Source organism: Thamnophis elegans, chromosome 9 (assembly GCF_009769535.1).
Source record: "Thamnophis elegans isolate rThaEle1 chromosome 9, rThaEle1.pri, whole genome shotgun sequence".
Taxonomy (NCBI): domain Eukaryota; kingdom Metazoa; phylum Chordata; class Lepidosauria; order Squamata; family Colubridae; genus Thamnophis; species Thamnophis elegans.
Window position 1 is genome coordinate 66,522,824 of NC_045549.1, and position 24,547 is coordinate 66,547,370.

The 24,547-nt window shown below is 41.2% G+C and overlaps 1 protein-coding gene across 1 annotated transcript in view; it reads right to left on the bottom strand.

Moving 5' to 3' along the window:
• Positions 1–1,348: 1,348 nt before the first annotated feature.
• The window catches only part of KIT (KIT proto-oncogene, receptor tyrosine kinase), a 109,734-nt gene continuing 86,535 nt past the window's right edge, over positions 1,349–24,547 (bottom strand). Inside the window, exons 13-21 of the mRNA XM_032224279.1 lie at positions 18,787–18,897; positions 17,263–17,404; positions 16,013–16,089; positions 15,205–15,332; positions 13,065–13,187; positions 8,669–8,780; positions 7,565–7,664; positions 4,889–4,994; positions 1,349–2,171 (exon numbers count right to left, since the gene is read on the bottom strand). Of these exons, the coding sequence (XP_032080170.1) occupies positions 2,046–2,171; positions 4,889–4,994; positions 7,565–7,664; positions 8,669–8,780; positions 13,065–13,187; positions 15,205–15,332; positions 16,013–16,089; positions 17,263–17,404; positions 18,787–18,897 (1,025 nt within the window). The 3' untranslated portion in view covers positions 1,349–2,045. The remainder of the gene's footprint in view (positions 2,172–4,888; positions 4,995–7,564; positions 7,665–8,668; positions 8,781–13,064; positions 13,188–15,204; positions 15,333–16,012; positions 16,090–17,262; positions 17,405–18,786; positions 18,898–24,547) is intronic.

Sequence of the window (24,547 nt, forward strand, 5' to 3'; positions counted from 1 at the left end):
CCAGTGAAAGGGTCTACAAAACTGGCTGGCCCACTTTGGTAGCTAAACAACATAGAATAATATTAAATTATAGATCAGATTACAAAGGCTAATGGCGTTTAACCCGGGGAGGACATTAGGGGTGTATTTTAATTATCTTGCAGCTGGAGAAGTGTTTAATAACATTTCAGGAGGTCAAATAACTGCTTTTATCAGAAATGTATGTAAACGTAACAATGCAGTAAATGTAAATAACAGGATGTGAAAGCCCCAGTGCATTCTAAATAAATCAATACTTTAGAATTTGTTAGGAGATTTATTCTCGAGTCTTCCCTGTTTTGCCTTTAAGAGAAAGATGCACTTTCAGAAAAAAAATACCAATGGATACACGTAACTGATATTTACCTGCCAATACTCTGATTTAAAACATGTTATTAGTTATTTTTCTAAATGCTGACATACCCAAATACCCAGTAACACAGGTAAGTAAGATGTTTCCAGATGTAACTAAGAAATGGTTTACCTCTAATAATTTTTCAAAGGAAAATGCACTCCTGATAAAAAATTTGGAGTTTATCAAATGTACTCGACTGATTTAAATACACCCTGTCACACATATACATAAATTGAACAAGTGAGCCATCTTTTCACTCAATCTACAGGAGCTACACAAAGAATATATGACTGTTTTGAAACACAAGTATGTCTCCACCAGACTGGGAAATCCACCATATCAGATGTTACATTTTTTTACACTCTCTTACAAATGAAGATACGTTGTTAATATGGAAACCACCATATGACAGCCTGTTTTTTTTCCCCTCCCAATATATGCTGCCGGAAACCATCAGGACTACCGTATCCGAGCTACAAATTCTGAACAAACCACTAAAGGGCAGCAGAGAGACATGGAAAACTCTTAAAACTCTCTGCTGCCACCTAGTGGTTCATCTGATAGTTGCAGGCCAGATAGAGCAGCCCTGAACATAAGCAAAAAAAGCAACTAGGAAACTGTACAGAAAATATGTCTGTTAATATCAACCCTGTAGAAGAAATGAGGCAGGAAGATTCTTTTGTGTCCCTCTCATGTTATATATTTTCTGCTCAAACGGTTTTTCTTCAACCTTGGGCAACTTTGAGAGGTATGGATTTCAACTCCCAGAATTCCTGAAACAGACAGCAAGCTGGCTGGAGAATTCTGAGGGCTGAATCTACACCAGAGATGGTATTCTGCCAGTTCGCCCTGGTTCAAGCGAATTGGTAGTGGCGGTGGTAGGGGGGTCCGCCCACCCATCCAGACGCCCTGCGCATGTGCAGAAGCGCCGCGCGTGAGCTTCCGTTTCCAAACCAGTAGTGATGATTAGAGCATTTCATGCCTGGTCCACAACCTCTTAAAATTGCCAAGGTTGAGAAACTGGCCTAGAGTGAAACATTTGGGAACACTGAACTAAGGCTTAAGCAAGATGGGACTGGCAGTAACTCAAACCTAGGGAATCTGTGGTTCTCCAAAAAGTTATAATTTTTAACATCCATGACTACGAGCTTGCTTCACAGCCATAAGTTCCTCAACTCTCTCTACTAGGAATAAGTTCTGTTTGAGGCTCATTCGAGATCTATTTCTCAACCAAGTGTTGCCTCTTTGTTCTTGGAATGTCAGTTTTTCTTTGTTTTGCTTTCGCTTCTAACCCTTTTAAGATTTGGGAAATAATGGAAATTGCTCAAATATTTCCTCTTCCACGCTCAACACAACAACATTTTGGACTCAGGTGTTTTGATGCCTTTTGTATGATGCTCTTTTTTAAAAAAACAACAACAACAACCCATACTTATTTTTGAAACTGCTATTTCCCACTCCCAAATCTGATTCTACATTACCCATTGCCTATAACATAGCAATTATACAAATCCTAGCAAGCAGTGTTAACAATGGTGTGGCTGTCACGGGCAGTCTAATTTTGTATGTGATTAAAAAGAAAGCAGAGCAACTCCTGAAGTACTTCTACTAGAGCAACAGACTGTCATTTTGAAACGGTACAATCTCCAGCAAGTTGGGTTGAAGTCTATTTTCAAACGTCCTCGTGTGTGAGTAAAGGCTGAGTAGACGAAGCACTGCTACCCACCGAGTTAATTCTTACGGAGTGATCTGTGGCATTTCCTTGACCACAAATGCCGTTTGAAACGTTTGAGTAAATCTGGAAAAGATAAGAAATTAGAATCAGTCTCTCGGACACAACACCAAACAAGCTATACAATTTGCTTTTTGCATCTCATCCGCAAATGCCGTCTAGCTTTCCTCAATCTGATAAAAGCGTATTATAAAAGCTCAAGCCACCGTAATTTTAGTGATTGCTTTTTTGCTTGCTCGGAATATTGATTCTGTTTATGATTTTTTTTTTTTTGCTTCCTATCTACATTTTATGGAGATTTCAATTACCATATCGCGAGAGGCAATCAACAGACATATTTTCACATTCGAGGGATGTATGTATATAATCAATAATTGATGTTGATTCATTCTGACTGTGATAAACTCAACGTGGCTGTTTTTTTTTTTAACAGATGATGATTTTAACTAAGGATGTGTCCTCTTAGTTTTGAGAGAAGGACAGTTTCCATCTATAAAATTAATAGTGTTTAATTCAAGCATCAATTAAACAAGAGATATAGAGTGGAGAGGGGGAAGATGCTCAGCACTGCAATATTAAAGGAACGGTTTTGTATTCATCTTTAAATACACCTGTTTAGATTTCAATGTCTGGACTGGGATCATGTGACCAGAGAAATGGTACGATGGGCGGAACTTTGAAGATGGCTCATTAAGTACCACATCCTCAGCACTGTTTTAAGCTTAAAAGGTTACTAAAGAAGTGGTTAAGTAATGACCACCTGCAGCTAAAAGTTGTTTAGAGAAAAAGAAAAATCCCAAATAATGAAGACAATGTAGGCATCGAAACTGATTAAGAAAGGTGGGGGGAACACAGTTAAGCACTTGTTTCATTTTTATTTTTCCCTTGTAAATTTTAATTTTGTTTTTAACCACACTTTTAGTTGTGATTTTATGTTCTGTATATTATCTTGTTTGTAAACAACTTAGCTGAGATGGAGCAGTGTACAAATTTCATTGACTGATGCATAAATAGAAGAAAGAAAGAAAGAAAGAAAGATAGATAGATAGATAGATAGATAGATAGATAGATAGATAGATGGATGGATGGATGGATGGATGGATGGATGGATAAGGATGGGTGGGTGGGTGGATGGATAGATGACAGAGGTGATAGACATATATATATGTCTTCAGAAAAGCTGTTAAAACCTGGCTATTCCGTCAGGCCTGGGGCTGTTGACCTCATTGTTGAGGTCCAGCTCCGATCAAAACGAATGGATGTGTGTTGATTTTAACCTGTTTCATTTCAGTTTTTACCATTTCTTTTTTTCCTCGTTGTAAGCCGCCCAGAGTCCTCCGGGATTGGGCGGCCTATAAATCGTATGTATGTATGTATGTATGTATGTATGTATGTATGTATGTATGTGTGTATGTGTATGTGTATGTATATGTATATATGATAGCAATAGAGAGATAGATAGCAATAGCAATAGCAATAGCAGTTAGACTTATATACCGCTTCATAGGGCTTTCAGCCCTCTCTAAGTGGTTTACAGAGTCAGCATATCGCCCCCAACAACAATCCGGGTCCTCATTTTACCCACCTCGGAAGGATGGAAGGCTGAGTCAACCCTGAGCCGGTGAGATTTGAACCCCTGAACTGCTGAACTAGCAGTCAGCTGAAGTGGCCTGCAGTACTGCACTCTAACCACTGCGCCACCTCGGCGATAGATAGATGGATGGATGGATGGATGGATGGATGGATGGATGGATGGATGGATGGATGGATGGATAGATACAGACAGACAGACAGACAGACATGGATAGATATTGGTGGATGGAGTGGAGTCGAATGGAATGGAATCAAATGGAATGCAATCAAATGGAATCGAAGCACATATTGGAAACGAAGCTGTTATGACCAGGACAGTGAGAACACACTTCATCCCTTCTGAAGGTCACAAGTGGCAGGAAACTAAATCCCCCAAAAAGACAAGCGAAAATAATGCGCTGAGCTTCTGGTTTCTGGCACGTGCATGCATGCCGGTCACCTGGCCTTCTGATTTCTGGTGCACACATCAGGGGTGGGTTTCAACCGGTTCGCGGCGGTCCCTGCGAACCGGTTGTTCAGCAAACCCGGAAGTAAGTAACTTCCGGGAACGGCGAAGGGCCCATCCGCCCGCCCTCCTTACCCGGTTTTGACAAATTCTGCGCTTCCACGCATGTGCATGCGCAGGACGCATACAGCGCCTGCGCGATCCTCCAGGAGCAGCTGGAGCATCGCACAGACACTAGTACGCATGCGTGCGCCGCGCGCGTGCACGAGGACGCCGCCGGCCCCGTTCCAACCGAACCGGTTGGAACGGGGTGAGAAACCCACCCCTGGCACACATGCACGAGCGAAGACCAGGTGGCCAGCGGGCATGCACATGCCAGAAACCGGAAGCTCAGCTTCTCGGCGCGCCAGGGTGGGAGGGAGGGAGAGGGGGAGAGGAAGAGAGAAGGTCCATTTTCCAATTCTCCAAACTCACCATTTAGCGCTGTTTTAAAGCTTTGCTAAAGCCATGCTTCAAATCTAGCCTCTCCCCCTGAAAAAAATTCAGCGGGCAATGGGATACTGGATAAAATTGAGATGAGCCCCTCTTTCAAAATCCAACCTTCTCAAAAGTCTGGTCCTCGCTTTACCTGACATTTATCTGATCATCTTTTCGACGAGATGAATGGAAAGCCACATAAAACAAGACCTGTGAACAACTAACACCTGATGTTGACACCTGTAGTGCCGAAATACTCAGTACTTACGTGACTTGTGGCGTCGGAGATCTGCTGTTCAATCAGTTGTACAATTTGCTTAAAAGTTGGCCTCTTCACAGGATCAGAATCCCAGCAGCTCTTCATGATGTTAAAGCTGCAGAGACAGAATGAACCAAATGAAAAACATCCATCGTAATTTTGAGAAGGTTTTGGGAAACTTTTAGAAAACTCACAGGCATGCAGTTGGGTTCATTTTTCCCAAAACAAACCATTCATTTAATCGCCGAAAGCATCAGAGTGCCTTCTCAAAGGAACTCTGAAAAATACAATGTGTGTCTAAAGTCCCAGCCGCCCATTTGTCATAAAGGGGTAAAGGTAAAGGTTCCCCTCGCACATATGTGTTAGTTGTTCCCGACTCTAGGGGGCGGTGTTGATCTCCGTTTCAAAGCCAAAGAGCCAGCTCTGTCCGAAGACATCACCATGGTCATGTGACTGGCTTGACTAAACGCCAAAGGCGCTTGGAGCGCTGTTACCTTCCCACCAAAGGTGGTCCCTATATTTTTCCTTGCATTTTTGCATGCTTTCGAACTGCTAGGTTGGCAAAAGCTGGGACAAGTAACGGGGACTCACACCATTACGTGGCGCTAGGGATTCAAACCGCCGAACTGTTGATCTTTCTGATCGACAAGCTCAGTGTCTTAGCCATGGAGCCACGGTGGCCCCTTGACACAACACTAGATAAAGGATAATTGTTGTGCTTTTATATTATACTTCTTGGAAACTGAAAGAATTCTGCTATGGAGCTTGCTGCAATTATATATGTATTTGTTTTTAAATTCTCAGTGCGAATGAATGCTAGTATCACAGACTGCAAGGGTTCATATTTAGTTTTGTTTACTTTACTTTATTGTCACTGCACATTGTACAACAAAATTAAATGCCATCTTCAATATACATTATAACTATAAAAATAAAAACACTAACACACATCCTTCACATTCATATCTCCTTGAAGTAAGCTGTGAGGAACTCTGGAAGAGTTCGGCTTATTTTATTAAGTACTGAGACAGGCATTCTATTTTTCCTGGAATGCTGACATGAACATCCAATGTTACAGTCACATGGGCATTCCAGAATGTGCTGCCAAAGGAGAGGAAAAATTAAACCAATTGTCAAGCTTATTAATTTTATCCACATGCTAAAATACACATATGTACATATACACACATACTCTACTGGAAATAGATCCAACAATGATGTTTTATTTACTCTTTAATTAACAGAAAACCAGAGTTGGAAGGGACCTTGGAGATCTTCTAGTCCAACCCTTGCTCAGGCAAGAAAATTAATTTCTGTTGATTTTTAGGAGAGTAGATATTGACACAGGGCAAAGAACCCAGTTCTATTCAATACAAAAAAAAAAAAGCATTTTGTCTCTATTTTCTAAGAAGACAACGTCTTATAATTGGAAAACCAATGATCAAGATCAATTATTAAATTGATGAATTGGCTATACACAATTGAAAGCCAGTCGCATCAGACCATAGTGAAGAGATTTAACTTTAGGATGTCAAATTTGATTTAACTGTGGTGATGATGATGATGATGGTTATTGTTATCCAGATAACTAGTTGCATAAGGAATCAAATAACCATCATGTACCTATGCATCCGGCCCTCTCAATTCCTGGCAAATAGTTGGGGAAGAAATGACAAATTTTATTTTCCTGGGCTCCAAGATCACCGCAGATGGGGACTGCAGCCAAGAAATTAAAAGACGCTTCCTCCTGGGGAGGAAAGCTATGGCAAATCTAGACAGCATACTAAAAAACAGAGACATCACCCTGCCAACAGAAGTGTGTATAGTCAAGGCTATGGTATTCCCAGTTGCAATGTTTGGCTGTGAAAATTAGACCATAAGAAAGGCTGAGCGCCAAAGAATGGAGGCCTTTGAACTATGGTGCTGGAGATGAAGACTCCTGCGAGTCCCTTGATTGCAAGGCAATCAAACCAGTCAGTCCTAGAGGAGATCAACCCTGACTGCTCTTTAGAAGGCCAGATCCTGAAGACAAAACTCAAATACTTTGGCCACCTAATGAGAAGGAAGGACTCATTGGAGAAGAGCTTAATGCTGGGAAAGATTGAGGACAAAAGAAGAAGGGGACGACAGAGAATGTGATGGCTGGATGGAGTCACCGAAGCAGTAATGGACTCCAGAGGATGGTAGAGGACAGGAAGGCCTGGAGAAATGTTGTCCATGCAGTTGCAATGGATCGGACACGACTTCGCAACTAGCAACAACAATCTTCTATGCATATGAGGTCACACACCACAATGGGTTAATTTAATGAGCACCTTAATTTCAAAAGATTTGTAAATATTGGGCAATGCATGCAAGGGTAGATAAATGTGGGATATTGACCGAGGAAGACCTGTGGTCACAATGGAACAAAAAAAAAAAATAGTGCCATGGCTAATTGTAACACCATTTCTTTTCCCCAGGATCAATTCAAACAGAATTCTACAAAATTTGTAAATATATGAAAATGCGAGAGGGGACCTACGCTTTTAGTATAGTATAGTCTTTATTGTCATTGTACAAAATAAAGACAACAAAATTGCTTTTATCTACTACTGAAACTTTTAGAAAAAACAGCATAAAATAAGTATTTCCATCAAAAGTGGATAATCGGAGTTTTTAAAGTTTAAATAAATTCAGACTCACATTTCTGGAGGTGCATATTCTGGACTAAACATTCTGTATCCTTCCTTAATGTTTTTATAGAATTTGGAATCCACAGGCATTCCAGGATAGGGACTGCTTCCTGTTAAACAAGATGCTATTTATTAGTATATAATTTTAATTACATGGGGGTTTTTTTGCATTTATTAACCACTCGCTCCAGTGGACTCTATTTTAAATGGGTTTATGTTCTGCTTGGTGCTTTTTGGGGAAGCCTAGGTCAGAACAGGCCTCAGTTGTTAAGTGAATCAATGCAGTTGATAGGTTAAGTAACCTGCTTGTCGATGGAATCTCGCTTTCCCATTGACCTTGCTTCACCATATGACCCTGGGACACTGCAACCCATTAGGAAGAGTTGTAAGTGTGAAAAACAGTCCCATCACTTTTTTCATAGTTGTAACTATGAATGGTCTTAACTGTCGTAAATTGAGGACTAGCTGTCCCAACCCAGCTCCCAAACACAACAAACCCTTTGTAAATATTAAATAAATGTTTCTTTTATTAGGAACGCCAGCAGCCCTTGCAAAAAGCTTCTCTCTCAACGCAAGCTAACAAGTCTGTCTGGCAGGGAGATGAATAGTTGTCTGCCACACCTCTGCTCCCTGCCTTTGATCCCCAGAGCTCGGGTGGCTCGCTTTGCTAGCAGCAGTGGCTCTTCCGTCCCAAGGACCGGCCCATAGATTTCCACTGCTCTCCTCTCCTCTGCCTTCTGCACAACAAGCACTGGGCCCAGCTGTTCCTCCTCTTCCTCATCAATCACCTCCAGAAATGAGGGCTGTTGACTCTCCATCTGAGGGCTGACAGACGGCCCAGGCTCCGCCTCTCTCTCTCCCCCCCCTCCCTCCCTCTCTCTCTCTCTCTCCCTCCCTCCTCCCCCTCCCTCCCTCCCTCCCTCCCTCCCTCCCTCTCTCTCTCTCTCTGACAGCTCCATTCCCTCTTCTCCCTTGGAGCTCTCAGGTTGCCTTGGTGCTGGCCCTGACTCCCACGCCTCCTCCTGATCTAATTCGGCTGCTGGAGGGGCCGGCGGCCGACAAGTCACAATACTACCTCTACAAAGGACATATGTGATCACCAGGTGCCTGTTACCTAAAGAGAAGAGTTCCCAGAGCAGAATTCCGTAAGACCAAACATCGCTCTCAAAGGTGTACACACATTCAAAAATGCTCTCTGGGGCCATCCACTTCACAGGAAGCCGTGCCTGGGGAGACAAAGGAAGAACATGTTACAAAAAATAATAATCGACAAAGATTAAAGATCTTATCCTGCGCAAGGTGAAAATCAAGAGTTATTTGATAGAGCTTTCAACGGATTAAACATTTAATCGAATGCATCAGTTAGCTTTCAGTACATTACTTGTTAATTAATCTTGTTGTTATAAATTTGCATGTAATCAGATGTATCATAAAAACAGTTCCTCGTTGCCGGAAGAAAAAACTACCAGAATACTAAAAATTAAACTGGATAGATTAACACTTCAAATAAAGGAGAAGGAAGAAACAGAATATTTTTTAATGTGGAATTTGTTTTACGAATGGATAGCTAATAGAAACAGAAGTTAGAAACTCAAAAGTTTAAGAGAATGACCAACTATAGACCAACTGTTTATTAGTATGGGTAAGCAAATATTATTATCATTATGTGATTATCATTAATGCTATGAATATTAGTGTTATTATTGCTATTACTTTTCAAAATGAATTGTTGCTAGACAACACACTATTCATGTAGATATTGAGTTTCTATGTATTCTAAAGAAAAATGTATAAATAAATATATAACAAAGATACAAAATACTAAAAATTAAACTTTTTTGGGGTTCCCATTCAATAATTAAAGAGACCAAGTGCCTCTGAGAACTTATTCTCATTTTTTGGGGGGGAAGAGTATCAGCAATGGGTAGGATAGATTAAAACCATCTGTTGCCATACAAGAAATGGAAATTACATGTCTCTCTTCTATTCCCCCTTTCAGAACAAGCACATTTGATCCTGGACAAAAGGGTCAGTAAATTAGTAAATTAATGATAGTGTCTAAACTGTATAAACATTCTTAAACATGCTGTTAACTTCAAGCCCAGTGAATTATAATTCAGCTTCTTGGCTTGTCAGCTAAAGCTTCTATTGATGATGAATAAAAGTTATTTAATAATTATTCAGTAAATTTATTGCTACCAGAGAGGAAAGTACAATAGAAACGGGTACTGATTGTCCACACAATACTAAATAATCCCACGAAGATACTGAAATTAATGTTATTTCAAAGATTTCATGAAACTTCAATCTATCTAATAGAAGTGACTAACAATCTGATTTTCATGAATGAATGAATGAATGAATGAATGAATGAATGAATGAATGAATGAATGAATTCCTTTCCTGGCTGCTCTTGCAAATAATTTCCTTTGAGATGGACAAGGTGATACCATCTCATTTGACCCTGATTCAGTTTAATTGCAGTTGTATCTGAGCTACAATTCCCAATTGTGTGGTTTTGTATGTATACATTGGATTTAATTTGCCACAATTCTCCACCTAAACTGATGAAAGACTTTTCCTCTATCCTATGGTTATTGTTTTCATGAATCTCATACATTTCTGTACAGAGGTGGTATTCAGCAGGTTCTGACCAGTTCTGGAGAACCGGTAGCGGAAATTTTGAGTAGTTCAGAGAACCAGTAAATACCACCTCTGACTGGCCCCGCTCCCATCTATTCTCTGCCTCCCGAGTCCCAGCTGATTGGGAGGAAATGGGGATTTTGCAGTAACCTTCCTCTGGAGTGGGGAGGGAATGGAGATTTTACAGTATCCTTCTCCCACCACACCCACCAAGCCATGCCGACAGAACCAGTAGTAAAAAAAATTTGAATTCAACCACTGATTCTGTATCTTTATTAATTTAAAATTCATGTCTTCGTCCATTTGCAAGTCTTTTCAAGTCACAATCTTGTAAACTCTGCTTTACATTGTTACCCAAGGAACCATGTCACCCAGCAAAAGTTGGATTTTGGATAGAAATTCCTTGGATTATATTTAAAAAAAAAACCCTCTGGAATTTGGATTTTCTAATGTAGATCCATGTTTTTTTAATCGCTACTATATAATTCATGTTCTTCGTTACAATTTCTATAGCAAAGTATTGATGATTATTGCTGGCTTTGTTACTGAAGTTAACATTTAGTTGAATCAGACTACTTTAATGGATCTCATTATACATTTCATCCAATGATAACCACTGCATGGTACAAGAATCATACATTTATTTTGAAGTTTAGGAAAGTAATCTGCATTACTATTTCAATTAATTCTATGAAGTAAAGCTTTTAAATTAGAGTTCTAATTCTATATCAAGAAAGAATGGAATCATTATTAAACTAAAGGTAAAGATTCCCCTCGGACATATATGCTAGTCATTCCCGACTCGAGTGGGCGGTGCTCATCTCCGTTTCAAAGCCGAAGAGCCAGCACTGTCCGAAGACGTCTCTGTGGTCATGTGGCCTGCATGACTAAATGCTGAAGGCGCACGGAATGCTGTTACCTTCCCACCAAAGGTGGTTCCTATTTTTCTACTTGCATTTTTACATGCTTTTGAACTGCTAGGTTGGCAGAAGCTGAGACAAGTAACGGGAGCTCACTCCATTATGTGGCGTTAGGGATTCGAAACGCCAAACTGCCAACCTTTCTGATCGACAATCTCAGCGTCTTAGCCACTGAGCCACCGCTCAATGATTCCTCAATTAGGAATCATTATTGCTAAAAGCCAAATGAAATGCTGACTCCTTTCATTTTAAAGCAGGATCAGTATTTCCTTAACATGTGCTTTAGGTTCTCCCCATATACATGGCGAGAAAAATGAATCTTGCGAGTTTACGAGACAGATGGCAGAGGGAACAAAGCTGTTACAGAATCTGGTAGTCCTACTAGAAATACTTCAAAACCTCCCAGATGGGAGTAACAGAAACAGACCCTCAAGTGGGTGTGTGGGGTCTCTAACAATGCTTTGAGCTCTAAGCACATAGTGCTTATAAGCAATATCCTGAATAATGGGAAGCGAGTTTGCTATAATAAAAATATAATATAAAATATAAACATATAATTTAATATAATATAAAATGACGCTATAGGGCACTGCACACCAGAACAACTAAACACAAGGACAGTTTTTCCCTGAATGCCATCACTCTGCTAAACAACTAATCCACACAACACTGTCAAATTATCTACTAAGACTGTATTACTATTATTATTCTCTTCCTTCCTAGTACTTATCTTTCTCCTAGTACCTATCTCTTTCCACTTGTGACTATAACCATGTTGCTTGTATCTTTAAAATTTATATTGTTTTGTTTCCTAGTATGATTAGATTGCTTATTATTAACCTATGACTATCACTAAGTGTTGTATCTTATGATTGTTGATGAATGCATTCTATTTGATTTTTCTTTATGTACACTGAGAGTATATGCATCAAAGACAAATTCCTTGTGTGTCCAATCACACTTGGCCAATAAAGAATTCTATTGTATTCTAATCTTCTCCGCTGTCCATACCACTCTCTGTATGGACTTTCTATCTGAGGCACTGCTGCCACCAAACCAAACAGTGATGCAGTTTGTTAAAAAGTTCAAAGAAGAGATAAAGAAGTTTATATCAGGGAAAACCATTTGAGAAGAAGTTTCTATCAAGGAAGCCATAGGCAGCAAGCTAATGCAAGGTAGGAGGAATCTCCTTCATATCTCTTTGTTTGGAAAACTAGCCAAATCTGCGTGTTTACCCCCCCCCCCCAAAAAAAAACCTTTCTAACTTTAGAGAAAGAATCACTTACTACAGAGCTAATTGGTATGGTTTATTGTTGTGGCCCAGCAGGAGCCGTTGGAGCTGCCACAAGACTCTGACAGCGAGGAGCTCTATGAGTTGGCCCTGGAGGATGTGGAGGACCCTGGACAGGGTTCTGACTCCGAGCAGGGCACAGAGAGACTGGTTGGCCACCAGGTGGCACCTGAACCTTGGACCAGTGGGGAGGAGACAAGGGAGAGTGATCCAGAAGCCAGCAGTGAGTTGTTCCTGGATGCACGCCATCGAAGAGCTACTCGGCATCAGGAACAATTACGCAATTACAGGAGATAATTATGCTCAGCTGGTGGTCATTAGGCTCCTCTCCAGACTATAAAAGAGACTGCTTGTGCCACACCCTTCTTGCAGAAGTCAATGCTTTGACTAAAGAGAAACTAACTTGGCAGGGTGGATTGCTGCCAAGGTTTGTCTGAGTTGCTGCCAAGGTTTGTCGGACTTGCTGCCAAGGTCCTTATCTGTTTGTTTGTTTAGCTTTCAGCCACCGAGATTCTGGTCTTGTTATTAAAGGACATTCCATTTAAGCTTGTCTCGGCTTTCGTTACTGGATGGAGGAGGGGGTCAGAACAGTTTATGGTCCATTGAGTTTGATGCTACCAACTGAGAGAGACATAAGCTGGGTCAAACATACTTACATTTCCTTTGACCACATAATTTGAGTCATTCCTGATGTCTCTTGCAAGACCGAAATCACAGATTTTTGTTATCCGTCCATGAGTAAGTAATATATTCCTTGCTGCCAGGTCTCTGTGAATGCACTGAAGGAATACAATTGCAGAACATACGTGTAAGGCAAGTAAACCAAAGTAATCATCAACACTGCAAATGACTATATAGAGGATATGATGGGATATAGAGGATATGATGGGAGTTTTAACGATTCATAGCAGAACTCAGGCTTTTGAAGATAAAGAGCATAAGAATCTAAGGAAATGCAAAGCAGCCACATGTTGTCGCTACATATACAAGATGGTCCTATATTAACACAAAAAATACGTGTTTCAACCTTGTACAAATTTCCATTCACAAATCATATCTGTCAGTGTTCTGAGCAACATGTCCGAAGAAATCAGAACTCCGAGGCAGGAAGGTTCCTCAGACAACGTGTTTATTGGATACATCATATCGGCACAATTAGTGAAAACTAACTCTAAAAAGTTCGTGTGGTTACAGTATAATTAAAAGAGTAAAAGTTTCCCTCCCCCCCAAAAAATGTCAGAGGTCACATTGTCCAATCAAAACAGTTGGCGGGCTCCTTGGTCACTTCTGTTCCTCCTCCAATTGCCACCTGTTGGGATGACCTTGGTTCCCACGGGAGAGCTCTTTATTATGTCTACGAGGTGGTCTAGCTATTTCCCCCTCATCCTCCCCCCGTAGTACGTGGCAACTATGAAGCAGCAAAAGATGGCTTCAGCCAGGTTCAATTCAGAGTTGGCAATATCATTAAGATTGCAATTGGTTATTTCCTTTCTCAATCCTCCGATAGGGTTAAAACATGCTTCGGAAGAATATTCTGTAGAAACCAATGGCAATGCGTTTGTTCACTATTTCTAAATTAAAGCACATTCTTGTTGCTTCTGGGGCAGGATCTGTGGGCCACCGTATTGGTGGCTCTTTCTTCCTGAGTCTGGAGAGAGGATTCTGACGTTGGAGGAGTTGCATCTGAATTGCCCCTTCTTTGTACACCAACCCACTAGGCTTGATGATCTTGTTTAGATGTGGGCATTCTTAATTCAGAAACCATCACAGATGTTGGAGGAGGAGGAATAGAAGAAGCCCTTCTCCAGGTGCCAATCCAAGAGACTATTGATATCGACAATTTTTGCTTATTTAGTTCAAGTAACATGGTGTTTCTCACAGCAAAACATTGTATACTTGAGGCCAAACATGCAATATATTGTTTTAGAAGTTATAATACAGAGCACTGAAGAACTTGCAGATTTCCTACCTATCTCAATTGGAGATGAATCACCATAAATTGGTGCTACCCTCTGTCTGTCTGTCTGTCTGTCTGTCCGTCTGCCTGATTACCTACCTACCTACCTACCTACCTACCTATCACTGTATATATGTATTATTATTATTTATTATTATTATTTATAAAATTATGTATAAAATGTACATAAAATATATGTTCCAGCATAACCCTGGAGCGCCTTGAGCAATTTCAACCAAACTTGGTACACAGATGATTTACCCTCTGGAAACAAATACGGGGGTGGGGGGGTCTCTGTGTGTGTGTTCCGCATAACTCTGGAATGCCTGGCCCGTTAAGGAGAACGACTGCGGCATTCTAGAGCGGAAATTGTTTGTGATGTCATTTCCTTTGCAGCTTCCTCTGGAAAGCCAGCTGTGACATTCGCCCTCCATTGGATCAATGGGGAAGTGCCTGATGCATTTGGGGCAAAGTGCCAGGATCGTACACAGGGCAGGAATGGGAGAGGGAAGGGAGAGGGCAAGGTTGATGGGCATGGGAGTAGGGGGAAGAAAGGCTCCTCCCAATGGCTCCCTGTCAGACAAACGCTTCGACGTCTATAAATACCCGGGCAATGACGGGTTATCAGCTAGTCTAATATAAAGGCAAAGACTAAAAAAGTGGGATCAGAGTTCCTAATGATTCCACAGGATAATTTAGAGATTGCCCTTCTCTAGAAGGTTTACTAACTTTGAAAATACAGAGAACATCATGATTCTTATATGAAAGGCTTCCTGGGGAGAAAATATGACAATCTAATATATTTTTTTAAAAATAAATTTCCTTGAGTTTCTACTTACATTTTTAGCTGAAAGAAAGCTCATCCCCTTTGCTACCTGGTAAGAAAAACTTAACAGATCTTCAACATCCAGAGCCAGTTCATCATCTTCTAAAATGGCAACAGTGACATCCGGATTAGCCAAGGAGCCTAACACGCGGGAACAATAAATGGAGAAATAATGTCACTTGGAAACAGAGCGGACATTTGATCAACAGGGCACGGCACCAAGGCCCTGCAGAAATGCTATTCAAATAAATGCTATTTAATGTTTAAAAAGAAAAAAAAAGAATGTAAATTCCCCCAAGCCAACATAACATTTTAACATTGCTTTTATTTCTTTTATCCTACATTTTATTTTAAGTGGCCACTGTCAGGGTTCCAAGTAACACCCCCGCAACAAAAGAAGACTCCGAGGCTGGAGTTTTCTCAAAGTTCCATTTTATTAGAAATGTCCTATCGGCACATCTGGGAAAACCTGAATCTGAAAGTTCCCAGGTTTTCCCCACCCAAGTGAAAGTTCAAGTCCCTGCCCGGCATCCACATGTCCATCACACATGGCCCAATCAAGCGCCATCCAAAACTGGAGATGCCTCCCAGTCACCTCATCTCAGCTGCAGGGCAAGGTGGCCTTGACTCTTTGAGAAAAGAATGTTATTTTGACTACATATCACCCACACTCCATATAATCCCCACTCCTGTTTTCCCACAGTAGCAAATGTGGCAGGCCCAAATGTAAAAGATGGCTTCCAGGTCGGACAGCCACGTTTAAACAAATATCAACAATTTCAGTGCAAAGGTTCCCACCCTTCCCCCACCCAAAAAATTACCTAGTCTTTTAGTGGTTTTGGCGTGGACGATTTGAGAAACTCCTGGTTTCATGTCCATGTACTCATTGGTGGCATCACTGTGTGGAAAGCAGAGGGGATATGAGACTAATTCATACATGGAGTTTACAAGAACAAAAGAAGTATATAAAATATTCAATTGCTAAATAACCACATTTCTTGAAAAGAAATGGGAATCTATTATTAACCTGATGAAAGGTGATGATACCTAGCTATGGGACCGAAGATACCACTGTGAGTGTTATATTTGAATTCTGACATTTTACGAGAAAGGATCTTAGAATTAATCATGAAAAAAGACAGTTTAAATAATAAGTTATTTGGGCTGAAGAAGGTTAATCTTCTTTACGGAGCCAAAAAAGGCTATCTTGTAGGAAATTCCCTTTATCAATTGACTGACCTCCTGAGAAATGACTTTTCACTGATTCTGTTTGAATAACATAAATTAACATAAGAAAGCAGCAGATTGTAATGTTAAGAGGTCATTTTGTGTGCAGATAAGTTCTTGTCAGAAGGAATACTTTAACTTGACCTGATAATTTTTTTTCTGATTATTTAAACCTCCTGAAATAATTTCTACTTTAATAACCAGCTTCTTGAGTTGATATGATACCAAATTGCTGTTTCCCCGAAAATAAGACCCAGTCTTATTTTCTTTTGACCCCCCCCAAAAAACGGCTAGGATGTCCCCACCCTAGCTCAATTTTTACCTGTATGGCTTGCCTCATTCATGCACCGCAGAGTGGGCAGGGTCTTAATTAGGGCTTATTTTGGGGGGAGGGCTTATATTGGGCGTGCATGTAAAAATCAAGCTAGGATTTTCGGGGTAAGGTCATATTTTTGAGGAAGCACAGTATTTAAATAGCTTGCCTGTGTGGCTTGCCTCATTCCTGCACCCAAGAGTGAGCAGGGTCTTATTTTTGGGGGGGGGCTTATATTGGGCATGGATGTAAAAATCAAGCTAGGACTTTCGGGGTAAGGTCATATTTTCGAGGAAACGCGGTATTTAAATAGCTTATATGAAAGACACACAGAGTATATATTGTACTGGACCCAATTCTGAAGAATAGTGAATTTATAAATGAAAAGAATCAACACCTCCCTCCTCTCTCCATCCCCTGCCTGTACATCTCTCGTAAAACAGGCACCAATTTCTGAAAGCCGAAAGCCTACAAAAATGCACTGTGGTTTCCTGGGAATAACAACTGCCAATTCTGGCAACACAGCCTTACTACATGTGTTCTTTCTGATAGAGGATGTTCTTGTAAACAGCTGCTTCGTCAGGCCTCTGGCAAATAAAGGAGTCTCGTTTCCTCCTTAGGAAATTCAAAAGGTCGCCATAACAGCAATACTCAGTGATGACCAGGGTAGGACCTGCAGATGTAAAGGAAGTGTGTGAAGAGTGGGTGAATTCTGCGTTCTGTCTGAGACCTTTTTTTAAAAAAAAAATTTTTTTTAAACAAGATTATTTGTCTAGGCGTATAAAAATGAGCCTTTTCAAGCCGTGCTTTAGATTAGTCAAAGCAAAATGACATCAGCAACATCTTCTTTCAGAAGCTGGGTTTTCATCCCGATTAAAATGCTGTCATTTCCAATTAATTATTCCCGCACATCAATAGGACTGCAGTGCAGAAAGACACATACACACGTACACACTAATCCTGTTGTTAATGGCGCAAACCAGATACATCCGCTTCATTTTAAAGAACTTCCTGAAGGGACACCTCCGTTCCAAATACGAGCTTTTAACGTTTATTCTTTTGATTTACCCCATTTATTATTCATATAGTAATGTTAGAAACAACATTAAATATTATAGTTCTTGGTGTAATAGGAGGGAAAAAACACACACATTTGGACAGAACAGCCAATTAAGACTGAAAGCCCAGATGCTTATGACTTTTATAAAACATATTAAAAAAATGGCAGAATCAGCTTGTCTATAGTACAAAATATTTTTATATCAAAGATGCTTGCCAGCTAATTTAAAAAATTGGAATATGTAACATTATCTGGAATTTCAATTATTGAATGCTGGGCTGGTGCGAGTAGATCATAATAATTCTCTTAATTATCCTAAAGCATATTTTGCTAACTAGCCTTCTAGACGGTTTGTCAAAGTAAAATTACTACTTGTTTATGCTGCGGTGGATATCATAAAACGAACTTTAACCACCACTGGTTGGGGCAGAAAGACAAATAGAATCACAGATAAAGCCTTATTTATTATATAATACAGAAGATAATCAACAAAACACGCAGTTGGAAGGCTCCTGATTGGTATTCTTGTAAGTCAAATGGATTCACTCTGAGAATACTCCTTTTTTTCCCCTCTACCCACAAAAGATAAGACTGCATTGTGTGTCTACTGAGAGCTTGTAGATCGTTCTCCAGCAAGAGTTTGCTCTAATTAGCATTTGAAGCTTTGCAAAATTTTGTTACCTGAAACCGCTGATGGCTTCTTTTATATTTAGATTATGCCTATTCTGTCTTTATGATACTTCCCAGTCTTGGACTAAGATGACCATCAGTACAGTGTGTCGACTGGGTTCAAAACGAAAAGATTACTTATTTATGATGAGATACACAGACATTATGAATTCCTCAGGGTGCCCAGAAGAAATGAAAGCAGCTTTCTGTCAATGCTTGGCCTCAAATACACAGCCAGGCCCTTATTTTTAGAAACTCTGAAGTGTGAATGGCTTTATCCTTCCTTCTCTTCTGAACGCACTCAACAAACACCGTCAGAATCCTACCTCCAATAGTACAGGCTCCGAGCAGGTTCACAATATTGATGTGATTGCCAAGGTAACTCAGGACCTTCAGTTCTGACATCAAGGCTTCCTTTTCGGTGAAATGAGCACTGGCTAGAAAAAGAAAGAAGATGGAACTCAGAAAAATGGAAGGGAATAAAAAAAAGGAAGGAGGAGGAATACTAGATATGTTTCCCTTTACAGAATAAAAAACAGTGAAGGTGGGATAAAACCCAACAACCTTATTATGTAGTATTCCAATATCCAATGACACTCAAGACCGGGGCGGGTCAAACTCGATTTCATTGAGGGCCACATCAGGGTTGTGTTTGATCTCTGGGGGGCGTGGCCAGGGGTGTGACCAACTTGACGTCACTCATGTTAGGGGCGCCGGTGGTGGCCTGAGCGCACTGAAAGCGAAAACAGGTTCCCGAGCTCCATTTTCGGCTTTGATGGCCTCCTGCAACACTCTGCCAATGAAAATGGAGGGGAGGGACTCTATTTTTGCTGGCAGAGGCACTGTGGATCGGTCCTTTGCTGTTCTGGCCCCATATTGCCTGTTAGCTGCTAACAGTCCTACCTATATAACATTAGCTTGTTTTTAAAAAATTAAATGAATCATCGTTAATATAATATACATACAATAATACAATAGCAGAGTTGGAAGGGACCTTGGAGGTCTTCTAGTCCAAACCCCTGCCTAGGCAGGAAACCCTATACCGTTCCAGACAAATGGCTAACCAACATCTTCTTAAAGACTTCCAGTGTTGGGGCAATTCACAACTTCTTGAAGGCAAGCTGTTCTACTGATTAATTGTTTTAACTGTCAGGAAATTTCTCCTCAGTTCTAAGTTGCTTCTCTCCTTGATTAGTTTCCACCCATTGCTTCTTGTTCTGCCCTCAGGTGCCTTGGAGAATAGTTTGACTCCCTTTTCTTTGTGACAACCCCTGAGATATTGGAACACTACTATCATGTCTCCTTTAGTCCTTCTATTCATTAAACTAGACATACCCAGTTCCTGCAACCGTTCTTCATATGTTTTAGCCACCAGTCCCCTAATCATCTTTGGTGCTCTTCTCTGCACTCTTTCTAGAGTCTCCATATCTTCTTTACATCATGACAACCAAAATTGGATGCAGCATTCCAAGTGTGGCCTTACCAAGGCCTTATAAAGTGGTATTAACACTTCACGTGATCTTGATTCTATCCCTCTGTTGATGCAGCCTAGAACTGACATATCCAGTTCCTGCAACCGTTCTTCATATGTTTTATCCTCCGGTCCTCTAATCATCTTTGTTGCTCTTCTCTGCATTCTTTCTAGTCTCCACATCTTTTCTACATCGTGGCAACCAAAACCTAATGTAGTATTCCCAGTGTGGCCTTACCAAGGCATTATAAAGTGTTATTAACACTTCACGGGATGTTGATTCTATCCCTCTGTTTATGTAGCCTAGAACTGTGTTGGCTTTTTTGGCAGCTACTGTACGCGGCTGGCTCTTATTTAAATGGTTGTCCACTAGGACTCCAAGATCCCTCTCACAGTTACTACTATTGAGCAAGGTACCACCTATACTGTAACCTATGCATTTTCTTTTTTCTTGCCTAAATATAGAACCTTACTTTTTTCACCATTGAATTTCATTTTATTAGATAGTGCCCAATGTACAAGTTTGTCAAGATCCTTCTGTTTCTTAAGCCTGCCTTCTGGAGTGTTGGCTATTCCTGCCAGCTTGGTGTCATCTGCAGATTTGACGAGTTCATCTTGGCAAATAGAGGCCAGGAACATTCTTAGGAAATAAAATGGAGCGTCTAGCGCAGTGGTGAAATTCAAATGTATTTACTACCGGTTCTGTGGGCATGGCTTGGTGGGCATGGTGTGGCTTGGTGGGTGTGGCAGGGGAAGGATACTGCAAAATCTCCATTCCCACCCCACTCTGGGGCAGGCCAGAGGTGGCATTTGCCAGTTCTCTGAACTACTCAAAAATTCCGCTACCGGTTCTCCAGAACCTGCTGGATTTCACCCCTGGTCTAGCGGTATTTCTTGTATCTTCTTGTAGGAGGGGGGGGGGGAGGGAAAGCAACCAACTACAGCCACCACACTTGAGTGTTTTGTGACCGGCTCTAAGGTCACTGTTATGCCTGCCCTTTGGAACAAAAAACCCCTGCAGATTTGTTTGGCCCTGGCCCTGCAGCTGTTTCCTATGTCTTCAAAGGACATGGAACCTGTAGGCTGGACGAGCCTATCACTGTGATCTTTACTGACATGATGGTGATGGGTTCAGGTTTTTATTACACTTAAGTGCCATTATGTGCCATTATGCATTATTAATGCCTCAAAGTTATTCTTTTCGTCCTGTTGATTTGAATCTTATTTCTCTGTCCAGAGTTGCAATTGCATGTTGGGGGGGCTATGTAATATAATAAATACATATGCCAAGTTCTTAAAGAGCCGTAGGTTCCAGTAGAAACACCTGGTGCATTGTATCAGATCCGTTCCTTCCATGACACAACGGTATGTGGGAATATCCTTGAGCGAGAGAGAGAGAGAGAGAGGAAGAGGAAGATTTGTAGCCAAGGGCGATAGTTAGGTAAGAGGCATCTCAACCCGCAAAGAGAATAGGGACATGTAAACATCTCAAGGGGAAACCTCCCTACTTCTCTGGAAAGTAAAGGCAAGGGGGAGGGAGACGGAGGTGGGCTTCACATAATTTAACAACTGGTTTGAAAATGTGCACATGCGCCTTGAGCACATGCGTGCTGCATCCAAAACACGGCAATTTGCTCACACGCCCCATCCGTGCATGTGTGCGGCATCAAAAAGCACAACGATACAGGACGGGATTGCACCAGGGTGGATGGGCGGGCGGGCCCACCGTCACCCGCAGGTCGCAACTACCGGTTTGCCTGAACCGATCCAAACCGACTGAATCTCACCGCTGGAGGGAGATGTCCTTTGAAACTTGCAAGATTGATGTCCGGCTTTCAAGTCAGTCCAGACAAGAAATCAAAGTCACGAGTCCTAACACTAACTTTATTGTAAAATTACAGTAACGCAATCTTGCCGCCTCCTTTTGTAGAGGCTCGAAAACACCGCTGACTTGACCTTGATTTATGTGCCTGGAGAGGCATCACAACTTCAAAAAGCCACCTCGCTTTGATATGTTGACAAGTGTTATTTACTGGTTTTGAAAACGTCTCACCATGTATTTTGGTTTTGAAACTTTTAAGGGTCGAAAAACCCAATTCAATTGTCCTCCAAAATAAGGCAACTTTACTAAGGTGTTGACCTCACTGAGGAGACAACATAGTTGTGCAAATTCTTCTCCAAAGAAGGTTTAACAGTAACAGAGTTGGAAGGGACCGTGGAGTCATCTAGTCCAGTGTTTTTCAACCACTGTGCCACGGCACACTAGTGTGCCATGACATAGTGTAAGGTGTGCCGTGGGAAAATTACTTTATATATAGTCAATATAGGCACAGAGTTAAATTTTTTTAACATTTTCTAATGGTGGTGTGCCTCGTGATTTTTTTCATGAAAAAAGTGTGCCTTTGCACAAAAAGGTTGAAAAACACTGATCTAGTCCAACCCCCTGATCACGCAGGAAACCTATACTTGGGATTCGAACTGCCGAACTGCCAACCTTTCTGATCAACAAGCTCAGTGTCTTAGCCACTGAGCCACCTAATCAGTTAGGTCTCCTGCTCTACTTTGTAATTTTACAGAATATTAATCAAGACCATCGTGATACTCAAGGTAAGCTTCAGAGGGCTGAGGAATCTGAGTTTCAAATGATTTCAAGAACAGTTGATATTTTACAGTAAATGCTGAGGAATGGTGGCAGCTTTTACTGTTTTCCCTTTCGCAGGCAATGGAATATGAAACAATTTCTGCTTATCTCTTTCCTCCTCGTAAAAATAAAAAGAACGATAGGAGTTTTTAATTAAATTTCTTTATTTTCTTGGTTTCTTCACAGGTTTCTTAAAGACTCTACATTCAAACCACCTCAGTTCTGGCTCATTCATGCTTTCAGTTTGGTTACCTGTGTCCAGACATGGCTACATTTCATAACCAAAGGTTCCCCTCGCACATATGTGCTAGTCGTTCCCGACTCTAGGGGGCGGTGCTCATCTCTGTTTCAAAGCCGAAGAGCCAGAACTGTCCGAAGACGTCTTCGTGGTCATGTGACCAGCATGAATCAACGCCGAAGGGGCACGGAACGCTGTTACCTTCCCACCAAAGGTGGTTCCTATTTTTCTACTTGCATTTTTACATGCTTTCGAACTGCTAGGTTGGCAGAAGCTGGGACAAGTAAACAGGAGCTCACTCCGTTATGTGGCGCTAGGGATTCAAACCGCCGAACTGCCGACCTTTCTGATCAACAAGCTCAGCTTCTTAGCTACTCCACAATTTAGGGAATGTAATAGGTTTCATGTTTGTTTCCAGACTTCTTCTATTAATTGGGAACTGTCCGAGCTTCACCTGGCAAGAAAGGAATTCTCTGTTCAAGAACAGGCTGGCTAGTTCCCCAGGGAATTTTATTTCTGAACTCTTCCTGACTAGGATGAGAAAGTTTAGAGAAGCAACCTTCTTCCAGTAGGGCCAATCTCTGGCCTACTTTCAGTCTGCTCTCCTGATTTCCTATTTTTCTCTATTCTTCTCTTTGCCAGTCAAGCTAGAGCCAGATCTCTCTCTTCAAACAGTTACCAAGTTCATCTTCAACCTCTAAAATGAAGGTTCTAGATCAGGGGTGTCAAACTCGATCCTGTCGTGGGCTGCATAGGGGGGCTGGCATAGCTGTGGCCTGGCCCTCATGGGCAGACTGGATGGGCATTGTTGTGGCCCGCCAGTGGCCAGCAGAGCTGGCAGCAGAGTCGGACAGTGAGGAAGTTGGGGAGGAACATAGGCCAATCCTGGGGCTGAGGAAAGCTCAGACGAGGGCTCTGCATTTGAGGCAGAGAGGGAGTTCGTCAGCCAGTCAGCAGTGAGGCAGAAGAACAGCTGGAGCCTGTTCCCAGTGTGCGCATGCACAGAGCTGCCATAAGACAAGCACAACTAAGAAAGCGGGGTCAACTTCTTATCCAAGAAGCTTCTTGGATAAGAAGCGAAAGGTTTTCAAGGGAAAGCAAAAAAAAAAAAAAAAAGTCCAGTTGCCCCTTGAAAAAACACTTTTGGGACAATCATGACCTGGATGATTGAGAATCTCCATAGACAAATCTCTGATGTTGATATCTGACTCCGTTTCTGATAATACTTCTGCTTTGGTTCAGATGGCAAAACCCTCTAAGAATAAAGGGTTATAATATAATAATATATACAGTGAAGTAGTTATTAAATTTAACTGAGTATACTAAGTTACTAGTTACTAAGGTTCTTGATAAATGACTATCAGACTTTGAAAACCTGGTATCAATGGATCATGTTCAACAATGTTGTTGAAGTAACGTTAACTAAAAAGGTTTTTAAATTGGATTTTGAATAAACGTGCAACTAATTGTGAGAGTTTTGAATTTTACTGTTACTATCTTCCTTCCGTCGTGCAAACCACCTAGTCACATGACCCCTCCCCCAGTCACGCCCACCAAGCCACGCCCACAGAACCGGTTGTAAAAAAAAATTGAATTCCACCACTGGATAGAGGATCAGTTTGTAGCACCAAGGGGGCGGTGGACTGAAAATGTTTGCGAACTGCTGGGTTATAGGAAGCTCTGGAAGCTCCAAAGGAAGAGATTTTAAAAATGAAACCAAAGGAATTCCAAGGAACT